A 12554-nucleotide genomic window follows, 5' to 3' on the forward strand; every position below is an offset into this window, starting at 1 on the left:
ATCTTTTCTTGGCTCCATCCACAGCCTGCATCCTTGGAACTTCCTAGAAACAAAACCTGTGTGTTAACCAGAACTTCACATTTCATACTCAGTTTTTCCTCACTTATGATCCAACCTGTGTTATAAAAAGAAAACTTAAAACAGAAAAGTTATCAGTCATGTGTCCAACCTTAGTCCAGTCTTTATCTCAGTGTCCAGTCGGTCCAACCTATGGTCTGCCTCGTCCGTCCAGTCACCATCCATTTACACACATTCACTCACATGCATTCACACCAGGTCTTGCTGATAGTGCGGACTCCCTCGCAAATAATCAGAGTCTTCACTCTCAGCAACATGCGCTCATTCATTTGTTTTATTTTGTTTTTAGGAAAATAGTTCTTTCTGCTTTTGGACTGGATTGGCTCGCGGCAATCCTTTTAGACAGAGACTTAGCCTTCTCCTCTGCCCATTGTAATCTAGAGAAGGTCACCTTATATTTGTTCTCCCGAGAATTTTCAGCTATGGGCAGAAATCTGTGCCATCAGAAACTGAATTTGAATAAGTTAAATTTGAATTTGAATTGCTCAGCTTGAATCTGAATTGTAACTTGAATAAATGCTTTTGAAAACTGAATTTGAACTAGTCTAATTTGAAATTGAATTTATGGTTTGAAAATGATCATCACTAAATTGAAATTGAATTTTATATATTGAAAATGAATTCATTTGCTTTGAAACTGCATTTTATCCTATAAAAAATTCAGCTCTCCAATAATTTCAGTTTCACTCTCACCATTCAGTTTCAGTGCTACAATTCAATTTCAGTTCCAAAATTCAGTTTTTTGGAACTTACATCCGGTTCCGGTTCAAGAGTAAACGAGCGCAGATTAATAGAACTACGTTTTGCTAGCGGACTGAAAGTGTTACTGACGGGAATCTACAGCGTCTTGAGCTGAATTAAGACTTCAGAAGTCATTTGTCATGTCGAATGACCAGCGGATAAACTCTCAGGTTGGTAATAAATGTATTACATGCATAAGAACAAGCGTCATGTTAACAATTGATAGCCGTACAGTAACTTTTATGCTTATTGTAGCTGTTAGCTAAAAACGCTAATTTAGCCTAGTTTGCCCTGAATTCAGCTTTGACAAACAAATATGATCGACTGTTTCTAGTAGAATTCCAAAGTTGTCATCTTGTACCCTGTCAGAGCCCTGTATGCTTGCAGAGACCCCTACAGTAGGGAAACGTGCAAAACAGTGTCCAAACCTTTGTATTTTAGCTTTATTTATGTCTTACACAGCATCCCAACTCTTTAGCTAACTTAATAACTTTAGCTAAAGTGAATAGCTAGTCTAATTCATTAGTGCAGCATTACTGGATCACCTCTGTTTGAAGTGATATGATATGTGACTATCACTGTGTTTAACTATCATAATAATTCTTAGGGTATTGAGTGCATGCTTAATTAGTTGCATTTCCTGCGAAAATGCTGTGTGGATGCCTTAACGCTGAAGCTGTCTGCTGAAAAGCTGAAAAAGATGAAAAGTTGCAAAAAGTTGTATGGTGGTGAAAAAAAGAATGTCGTCCTGAGCAGGATTCGAACCTGGCCCTCCTGGGCTCAAGGCGGCAACTTTTCTCACTAACCCAAACTCATTCTCACAAAGAAGAGGTGGACAGACTGACAATTCTGCTGAAATTAGCAGAAGCTGCTGAGAATTGTGCTGATAAGAGGTGAACAGGCTGAAAATTTTGCAGAAAAGAGGTGAATCAGCAGAATTTCTGCTGAAAAGAGGTAAAGAAGCAGAAAGTTGCGCTGAAAAGAGATGAATCAGCAGAATTTCTGCTCAAAAGAGTTTTTCCTGAAAACAGCTGAGATTTGTGCTAATAAGAGGTGAAAAGGCTGAAAATTTTGCAGAAGAAGTGAATACGCAGAATTTGGGCTGAAAAGAGGTGAAAATTCTGCTGAAAAGAGTTCTGCAGAACTCTTTTCAGAATTCTGCTGAAAAGATGTTTTTGATGAAAATAGCTGAAAAAGCTGGGATTTGTGCTGAAAAGTGGTGAAAAAACTGAAAATTTTGCTGAAAAGGGGTGAAAAAGCTGAAATTGAGTTAAAAAAGTTTAACTGTTAACTGAAAGAAATGTTGCCATAAGCGGGATTTGAACCCGGGCCTCCCAGGGTTCTCTCAACACAATTGCGTATCCCCATGTACACAACTTATTCTTCACCTAGTAATATCATCAGAATTACTTCAACATGGTAAACATTGATTTTCCTTTTAAAATCAACTTACCATTAAAACTCAAAATCACACCTGACTCGATTTTCTGAAATCCTGAGTCAGTTAAACACCTTGCTCAACTCACGGTGTCTTTTTCTCGGACTCCTTCGTCTGAGCTCACTCTTTTTACCCCGGCGTCTCAACCGGAATGTTACGAGATCTTCATAGACCCAAAAGTAAGCATATTATTTCCCTAATCAAAAGTGAAGCCGTTCTTCACACAGTAATTCTTAATCCAACAGCCTTTGTGTTTTGAAACTAAAAAGAGGAAGGAACAGCGCCCAATTTTAAACTGCGCATGTTGTCACTGAACAACACACACACACAGACACAGACCCAGGGCAATTCTTCCTGGATCATTTACCAACACTCAAACCAACACAGTCCGCATTGATTATTTTCTGGACCTCAGCGGATCCACCAAAATTCATGTGAGTATATCAACCATTCACCGATTTATTTCTTTTCCTCAGACCACCAGATCTGTTACTTCAGCACAATAAACACTGATTTTCCTTCAAAATCAGTTTACCAAGAGCCACAAAACCATTTCTGACTCGATTTTCTGAACTTCTGTGTCACTTAAACATCCTGACAACACCAGGTGTTTTCTGTCGGACTTCCTCGTCCGAACTTAATCCTTTTACTTACAAATAAGCGTCTCCCAAAATGATCCTCTTGATCATTAGCTATTCACCGAGCCCACAACTCTCGGCAACACCACCTGACGTATGCCCATGCCGGAGCTCCTCTTTGAAGTCTCAAAGAGGTACAGGAGTTTGACACTTATTAAACCATAAGCTGACCAATAACTCTTATATTCTTCTTTATTCTTAAACATGCATTGGTCTCTTTTTCTCTTTCACCATGAAATACCATATAACCTTTTAACTCAGTACTGTCTGTTTCTCAAAGTTTCATTATCCTTGCTTCAAAGCTTCTCATTACTTCAAAGTTACTCATTCATTACTTCGACGTTTTACTTTATTCTCAAGAATTCAGTTTTACCACTACTGCGCCAATAGTTAAGATCATCTACTCAGCGAACAGATAATTTAGAATTCAGCCAATTTGCACAAATTTGCTTATTGAACAGGTTTGTGCGTACCTTTTTTAATCTTTTTAGACCGGTCTTCTGTTCGCCTCATATCAGATCCAACCTTCGGCCACATTTGTTTTACTGATCGGTTCGCGGCTGACTTGAATTCTCTTAAATCATATATCAACACCTCGGACCCTTCGCGTCCGGTATTTATTCTCTTAAAAACATGTATCAACTCCTCGGACCTTCTCGTCCGGTATTTATTGTGTGGATGCCCTAAAAGGGCTTCCACACTATTGAGTTCCTGTTTCTCTTTATTGTGTGGATGCCCTCAAAGGGCTTCCACACTATTGAGTTCCTGTTTCTCTTTATTCTTTCTTATACTTTATTATTGTGTGGATGCCCTCAAAGGGCATCCACAGTTTTTTCTTCATGTCCGAACAACTTCTTGCTACTCGCTCAATTTTCACTCAACCCCCACAAATTATACATCAAAACGTAGGTATTTTTGCTGGCTTTCAGACAATGCCACTATCTTTATTGTGAGATTTACCGTTTTTTCGCAATTTGCCTCGAAGTGACACAAGGTCTGTTAACTCCCCATTCAAAGTCTATGGGGAGGTTTTGAAATTCAGAGCTGAAATTCTGTAACGGGAGGCATTTTCAAATCGCCATATCTCCTTAATAAAGCAAAGTTAGGACATGAGGCTTGTGCCAATATATCTTCAGACACTGCTGACACTCACAGTGGAAGCAGTTTTTACAATTATCTTACCGTTGAGCAATGAATTACGTTTGTTAGAGGGTTTTGAAATCTGTTAGAGTCATATCTCCGCGACGGAGGTACAAAGAGCAATGAAAATCGCAGTCAAAGTACACCAAAGTCCGCTGATTCACCCAGTACAAGTATTATGCTGCTAGCCCTCCTAGTTTTTGAGTTACACGACGTTTTGTAACTCCAAAAAACGGCGTTTTTCGTCTTTCACCGCGATCTAATTCTGACTCCTCAAGTCTCTGTGTTTTAGACGCCCGCCCCCTTTCCAGGTGGCGCAATCAGTAATGACACTGCTCTGCAGCTCAAAGGTTGTGGGTTCAATCCCACCTTGGTCCACATGTTTTTTTTCACTACAAATGAGTAGTGCAAAAACATACTATGTCTGCAACATCACAGTATATCTGTTATGTTATAGTATTAGTACTAAGTCACAGTATTTCTGCCAATTCGTAGTATTCGTACTAAATCATACTACTCGTGCCAAATCATAGTATTCAAATCAAAATATAGTATTTGTACCAAAGCACTGTATTTGTACGAAGTATAGTATTTCTGCCAAATCATAGAATTACTGCAATTTCATAGTAATTTTGAGGAATCCCTTTTGTTATAGTATTACTTCTAAGTCATAGTATTTCTGCTTTGTCATAGTATTTGTACTGAAACATAGTATTTCTGCCAAATCATAGTATTACTGCGATTTCATAGTATTTGAGTGAAATTACAGTGTTTCTGCAAAAACATTGGTTGGTATTGGTTTTAGTTACCTTTAGCGTATGTGCTAGTTAGCGATAGCTATGGCAGCCCAGTTATTTTATTGTTTTGGGCTTGTTCCTGCTTTGTTTGTTCCCCCTGCAAATTTATGTGAATTTGTACACTGTAATATCGCTGTATTACGTAATGGCTAAGTAGGAGGCTGACTGTTACTAAGTGCATCAGTGTACATAGGTCATCTGTTGTGTTGGAGTGCCCTCTTGTGGCGCCTTTTGGGTAGTGCCTTAGTAAACGTGAACACTGCAAAGAAGTGGTATCAGACTGGTTTGTAGTGGAGGAATTTGTTGCCAGTTTCTTTCATCTTTAATCCGTATTCATGTTGTAATGTAGTAACTTTTGTGGCACAAATATAACAATATGGCAGAAATACTATGTTTTGGCACAAATACTTTGATTTGGTATACTTTAGCTTCTTCACCCCTTTTCAGCAAAATTGTCATTTTTTTCACCCCATTTTAGCAGTTTTTCTAATATGGACCTCAGATTCTTCTTAACGCTCCATGGCAGAAATACAGACAAGTACACAGCCTGATGAAGCAGACAGAGGCAGTACCTCTGATTGGTGAATTTGAGCAGAACCAGGTTGTTCTGCCTCTTTTCAGCAGAAATTCTGCTCATTCACCTCTTTTCAGTGCAACGTTCTGCTTCTTTCCCTCTTTTCTGCAGAAATTCTGCTGATTTACTTCTTTTCTGCAAAATTTTCAGCCTTTTCACCTCTTATCAGCACAAGTCTCAGCAGCTTCTGCTGATTTCAGTAGAATTCTCAGTCTGTCCACCTTTTCTTCGCGAGAATGAGTTTGGGTTAGTGAGAGGAATAGCTGCTTTGAGCCTGGCCAGGCCAGGTTCGAATCCAGCTCAGGGCGACATTTTTTTTTCACCACCATACAACTTTTTGCAACTTTTCATCTTTTTCAGCTTTTCAGCAGACAGCTTCAGCGTTAAGGCATCCACACAGCATTTTCGCAGGAAATGCAAATTTTTCTAGTTCTGGTTGCTTCCGTACGTTTTTTGGCGCTTAACTACTCCCTCAGTTTTTGTGCTATTTTCACCGTTCAAATCTTAAAAAATTCTGCTCTTTCTGCTCTTTCCTGCTATTTTTATTTTTATTTTTTGCCCATTTCTGCCATATTATCAGTGGCGTCACTAGTTTTCCTTGCCGGTTTGAGCTGTGTTTTAGCTCAGTGAGATGAGCAGCCATTCTCAGACTGGGAGGCCCGGGTTCAAATCCCGCTTATGGCAACATTTCTTCAGTTAACAGTTAAACTTTCTTTTTTTTAACTCTTTTCAACAGAAATTTCAGCTTTTTCACCCCTTTTCAGCAAAATTTTCAGGTTTTTTTTTACCACTTTTCAGCACAAATCCCAGCTTTTTCAGCTATTTTCAGCAACAATATATTTTCAGCAGAATTCTGAAGAGTTCTGCAGAACTCTTTTCAGCAGAAATTCTGCTGATTGAACTCTTTTCAGCAGAATTTTCAGAATTTTCACCTCTTTTCAGCCCAAATTCTGCTTATTCACCTCTTCTGCAAAATTTTCAGCCTTTTCACCTCTTATTAGCACAAATCTCAGCTGTTTTCAGAAAAAACTCTTTTGAGCAGAAATTCTGCTGATTCATCTCTTTTCAGCGCAACTTTCTGCTTCTTTACCTCTTTTCAGCAGAAATTCTGCTGATTCACCTCTTTTCTGCAAAATTTTCAGCCTCCTCTTATCAGCACAATTCTCAGCAGCTTATGCTCATTTCAGCAGAATTGTCCGTCTCTCCACCTCTTCTTTGTGAGAATGAGCTTGACCCATTGAGAGTGACTTTGGCGCAGAGAGATGAGTAGCCGCCTTGAGACTAGGAGGGCCAGGTTCGAATCCTGCTCAGGGCAACATTTTTTTTTCACCACTATTCAGCAAAAACTTCTCTGTCTTTACCCCTTTCAGTAGAATTTTTGGCTTTTCACCACTTTTCAGCAAAAAAATTCTGCTTCTTCACCTGTTTTCAGCAGAATTTTCAGTTTCTTCACCGCCATATAACTTTTTGCAAGTTTTCAACTTTTTCAGCTTTTTCAGCAGGCAACTTCAGCGTTAAGGCATCCACACAGCATTTTCGCAGGAAATGCAAATTTTTCTAGTTGTGTGGATGCCCTCAAAGGCATCCACACTATTGAGTTCCTGTTTCTCTTTAAACTTTATTCTTCAAGTTGCGCCCCCATTTTTCGGCACTTAACTACTCCCTCAGTTTTCAGCCGATTTTCTCCGTTCAAACTCTAAAAAATTCTGCTCTTTCTGCTAACGACTGCTATGACTTTTGGTGCTCATAACTTCTATACTTTTTGAGATATTGAATATTTTTTGCAATATTTTTGCCCATTGAAATGAATGGAACACATTATGAATGTGGTCACTTATTTCTGCTCGCCGGGATGAGCTGTGTTTTAGCTCAGTGAGATGAGCAGCCGTTCTAAGAATGGGAGGCCCGGGTTCAAATCCCACTTATGGCAACAATTTTTTCAGTTCACAGTTAAACTTTTTTTAACTGTTTTCAACACAAATTTGAGCATCTTCACCCCCTTTCAGCAAAATTTTCAGTTTTTTCTGCTGTTTTCAGAAAAAAAACCCTCTTTTCAGCAGAAATTCTGCTCATTCACCTCTTTTCAGCACAATGTTCTGCTTCTTTCCGTCTTTTCTGCAGAAATACTGCTCATTCTTCACCCCTTTTCAGCAGAATTGTGAGTTTTTTCACCCCTTTTCAGCACAAATCCCTTCTTTTTCAGGTGTTTTCAGCAGAAACCTCTTTTCAGCAGAAATTCTGCTGATTCACCTCTTTTTAGTAGAATTTTCTGCTTTACCTCTTTTCAGCAGAAATTCTGCTGATTCACCTCTTTTAAGCAGAATTTTCAGCCTTTTCACCTCTTATCAGCACAATTCTCAGCCGCTTCTGCTCATTTCAGCAAAATTGTCAGTCTCTCCACCTTTTCTTTGAGAGAATGACTTTGGCTCAGTGAAATGAATAGCTGCCTTGAGACTAGGAGGGCTAGGTTTGTATTCCGTTACAGTTACCGTTTAAAAAGGTGGTATTCAGAATACAGTTACTTTGTTGAAATAAATGGATTACACGGCGGTACTTCCCTGTTTCATATTGTCGCAAGTCAGGATTGTTTGGGTTTGTTTGACAGCTACGTAATGTTGTTCCAGGCGGCAGCGTTACGGTTGCCATGGTTACAGGGTGACGCACTCTCTCTCTCTGCGTGATTCCTGGGTGAGAGAGCGCTTTTTTTTTGTTGTTGTTGTGCTAAGCTAAAAGGCAGAATGCTACAGGGATGGCCCTAAAGAATGTAGCCTCATGGGCAGTGTAGTCCGTGCTGCAGCGAGAATGGACTGCCATACTCGTTATGTGTCTGTGAGCGAGGGAGGGAGAGAAAGGAAAAGTCCGAGCTGTCACGGAGCAAAAACGGGAGCTGGAAGCATGTAAATATAATAATAACCACTGTAGCCAAGAAGAGTGCCTGACGAGCCCAGTTGTAAGTCAGCTATTAAGACTCAACTGTACACTGTGTTCGTGTTTTCCTCCGGAAAAAATAAGTTCCGTTGGAGCAGCCTTTCAACGCCTCTCTCTGTCTCTGGCAAGCAAAGTTGACCCAGACAACAAAGTAAAGCTAGTTTTCGGCTACCAGCCCGACACGGAACCCACCGTATTAGCCAGAGGTCCCTTTACTACGGTTCGCAGCCGCGGACCTTCAGTAACAGTAATAAATCACAGCAATAGTACATTCACGTAGTTGTAAACAGCACGATAATATATTAAGTAATCCAAAGTATTCAGAATACGTTACTCTCATTGAGTAACGTAACGGAATACGTTACAGAATACATTTTGGGGCATGTATTCAGTATTCTGTAATGGAATACATTTTAAAAGTAACCTTCCCAACACTGCTTTTAGCTCACTACTGCTTTTTCCGAGCTGACAGTGAATGCAACACTACTCTTAAGTTTCACTTTCGTTGCAAACAAAGATTTTCATTTCAAACAAAACTCAGAACAGAGATCAACGGATAACCACTTGACTACCTGTTTTAGAATTATAATCCAATACAGCACAATTTCAGTTTAAGAGGTTTGTGCCTTACCTTTTTGTGGGCCCAATAGTCAAGCCATCACCGTGACGTCTGCCGTTCGATCACCTGATCTGGCCTCGACCTCCGCCGACAACAAACACCTGTACTTCTTTCTGCTGATCTTTAGTTGCCCGCATCCTCCACCAAATGAAGCAAGATCGATCAACTGCAGATCAGACAACAAACGACGGAGGCTCCAGAAAAGTGCAATCAAACAATGAGTTTATTAACACCGGAGAACAACCATCAGCATATGGCCTGTTTTGCTCTGACAAAAATACACTGGGTTCTGGTTTTATAGCATAGAGGATCACACCCTCACATACACGTCAAATACAGATCAAAAATACATTGTGTACAGTCATTGTTTACAGACAAGGGTACATCTTGTACATCTCTAATAACTATAAACAGACATATAACTTCTCTTTTTGATAACACCTTCCTTTTAAGGTAATAACTTCAAGCTTCAGGGCCTCTAAGGGCTAATAATTGACCCTCGTCCTTAATCTCTAAGTAGACAGAATTACAGCAAGTCTCAAATAAGAAGCAGAAGACACTTGGGCCTTCGCTCAGGCCTGCTACTAGATTTATGTGTATTGTAAGCATGCATGCAATTAACCTGCTATGTTCTCATCTTCCCTCAACATGTATCACCTGGACACTCTCACCAGTGAAGCTTAAAACCCTCTTGGATAGAACATCAACTCTAAACAAGCACAGATATGCAATGTGTATAAACTGATCATAACTACACCTGTAAATAGAAAGGTCAATGTGATGACAAACATATTCAATGCAATATGAACCCTGTAAACAATATTACTGATAAAATAATACTGTAGAACATGTTATTAATGCATTTATCATAAGGCAGATTATATGATAGCAATAAAGGAATCTCTAAATCCCAACACTTACAATGTAAAGTACCTTGACGTGACTGTGGTTGTGATTTGGCAATAGCAAAACAAGAAAGCAAGGAAATAACTAAACTGTAAAAATAAAAATGCATATATACATATGCAAATATCTATAGTTAATAAGAACATGTTGTTAATTCTTTTGTGTTCTGGTTTGGGTTGGCATATAAATAAAAAAAAACTGTCACTGGGATATTTGTGTGCCGCAATGTTTGCTGGTGTTTTATTTGCCTTTAGTATAGGGAGAATGATAAGAAGCAATGGAAAACAGTGGTTTTTGGAAGGTCATTGGAGGCTAGAAACCTTTATAACATGACATTTTGTTTAAAAGCTAAAACAATTACAGGTTTTTTTCAGTAAAACACAAGGGATGTTGACTTGCTATGTTCTGCACTGTAGAGTTTTCAACCTTTCTGGTACTGAGGCAAAACCAAGCTTAAACCTTGGCCAAACAAGGCTGATAAAATAGCTTTTCATCGTTGGCTTTCTCAAACTGTCTTGCTTTCAGGAAGCAGTGAAGAAACAGATGAAACAGCATTTAAAATTTTTTTTTTGGCTTTTTTCAACTTTATTTGATAGACACAGTGAAGAAAGGACAGGAAAGCGAGGGCAGACAGGGAAGGGGGAAGACATGAGGCAAAGGGCCGCAGTTTGGACTCGAACACTACAGTGATGGCTTTTAAATTCTTACGGCAACTCGGGTGTTACCATTTTGCCCAAGTATGCTTCAGCAAAAGAAAAGGAGAAGCTGAATTATGAGAGTGATAATGTGAGAATGTCATTTGTGCTTAGAAACATATAATCATTTGTGCTTAGACATATATAATCATTGTCCATATGTGATGATAAAATGTTTTGCCTTATTAGGTTCTGTGTGTACTCTGTGCACCATGAGCCTCAACGCTATAATTTTCCATTTAGAAACCAGACTGTTCTGTTCTTTTAAGACTTCACACCTTTAAATGTTCATTTGAGATATGACCTATTGCAAGTTCCTGATTTCATAGTTTAGCGAGATGCATACCTCAGCATACCTCAGCATACCTCATACACTTGTTAAGTTCATTGAGAGGTCACATACATCCTGTTTGGTGCAACTGCAAAGGTTGATAAGGTCATATATCTATGTATAGTATGGCTGAAAATGCACACAGATGCACCCACACAGAATACAGAATACCTGCTTAAGACTGACACATGTATTTGTAATTGCATATTCATGTATGATTGCTTGTGGACAATAAAACAGTAACGTGGGAAGTCAGTTGAGTTGGCTGAGTACAAGTGAAGTGAACAAAATGCCTTGCTTAAACAAGGCTGATGAAATGCTATTTCATTAACCTGAAACACACTGCCTTCCTCAAATGCCTTGGTTGTGTTCCTCAAATGAGCTGGTGAGAAAACCAGTAAGGAAAGTGCAGCTTTTTTGGCTAATAAAAGAGCATTTTAATATGGCACAATGACTCTGCTTCTAAACTAACATAATAATAATAATAATAATAATAATAATAATAATAATGATAATATGAAGGGAAAATATATCTAGGTAGTCAGTTATACAGTCATTTACATTCAGTGTATTTATTTGGCTCTTGTTAGAGCTAATGAGAAACCAGGCAGAAAACCAACAAACAAAAATTTGGGCAACCTTGTCACTTGTATGATTTGAATGCATGTAACTGTTCAAAACTGATTACTTGCGACCCCAAATTGGTTGGATTAGCTTGTTAAGCCTTGAACTTCATAGACACATGTGTTCAATCATGGTAAAAGGTATAATATGGGATTAACAAGAACAGATTTTAGGGAGGGGGTACTTTGGTCCCCATAATAACTGCATAATATCAGACTGATGATTTGAATCAAGTGTGGAAACACTTCAAAACCTAAAACAAGTAGTCCCAAGGACCAGAATTGTTAAGCACTGCTTTATTACCCAAAGAAAGGAGGTGTAACTGCACAATGCCCTGAGGCAATAAATTAAAAAAAAAATGCTGTTTTTGTAAAAAAAAAAAGAAGAAAAATTGTCACGAAACACGGAGTGTACAGGTAACTGGACCCCAAAAGCAGACTCAAAACACAAAAGCTCAGAACTACGTACAAGTTTATTATTTAACTGAGGAATCTTTTAACCAAGCTAAGGGAACAAAAAACTAAGGCTCATGCCGTGGGGGGGGAACGAGGAGCGTGGAGCCCAGGAGCGCCGTAGTCGGGACCGTGGGGAAACTGCAACAGAAAATGGAGACACAATTAACAGTATGCACGTTGCCAGGAGTGAGACAGCTAGACTTCATAAATTGCTGAGGCTTACAGGTAGAGCAGGACCGTGGAGCTTGGAGGGGAGAGGAGTCCGTGAAGGGAATCGTGGGGAGGGAGGCAATCAGGCAGGAGGACAGGCAGGCTACAGGCTTCCACACCGAACGCTGGTCACACTGGGAGGAGACCTATGGACTGGCGAGTTGTGATGTGTCGGTTGCGAACAAAACGGCTCTTAGAGCAGGATCTTTGAAGTGAACGATGCGAGCCGACTCCTTATTGGGAGCCGTGGGTTTTTCACCCTCTCTCTCGCACTTTTTTTCTGCTTCACACAAGCCTTGTGCTTTGCGCTGGGAAGAGGGGGGAGGGGCGGTAGTTACACTCGCTGTAGCACAGGAACAGAGCGGGAGGGAGAGACAGAG

General features: G+C 39.5%; 1 protein-coding gene across 1 annotated transcript in view; it reads left to right on the forward strand.

Annotated features, from left to right (window-relative positions):
* Positions 1–2185: 2185 nt before the first annotated feature.
* The window catches only part of LOC109195816 (testin-2-like), a 41339-nt gene continuing 30970 nt past the window's right edge, over positions 2186–12554 (forward strand). The window contains exons 1-3 of the mRNA XM_019348535.2: positions 2186–2210; positions 2324–2436; positions 2673–2691. Of these exons, the coding sequence (XP_019204080.2) occupies positions 2186–2210; positions 2324–2436; positions 2673–2691 (157 nt within the window). The remainder of the gene's footprint in view (positions 2211–2323; positions 2437–2672; positions 2692–12554) is intronic.

The sequence above is a fragment of the Oreochromis niloticus genome, linkage group LG19 (assembly GCF_001858045.2).
Source record: "Oreochromis niloticus isolate F11D_XX linkage group LG19, O_niloticus_UMD_NMBU, whole genome shotgun sequence".
Classification (NCBI taxonomy): Eukaryota; Metazoa; Chordata; class Actinopteri; order Cichliformes; family Cichlidae; genus Oreochromis; species Oreochromis niloticus.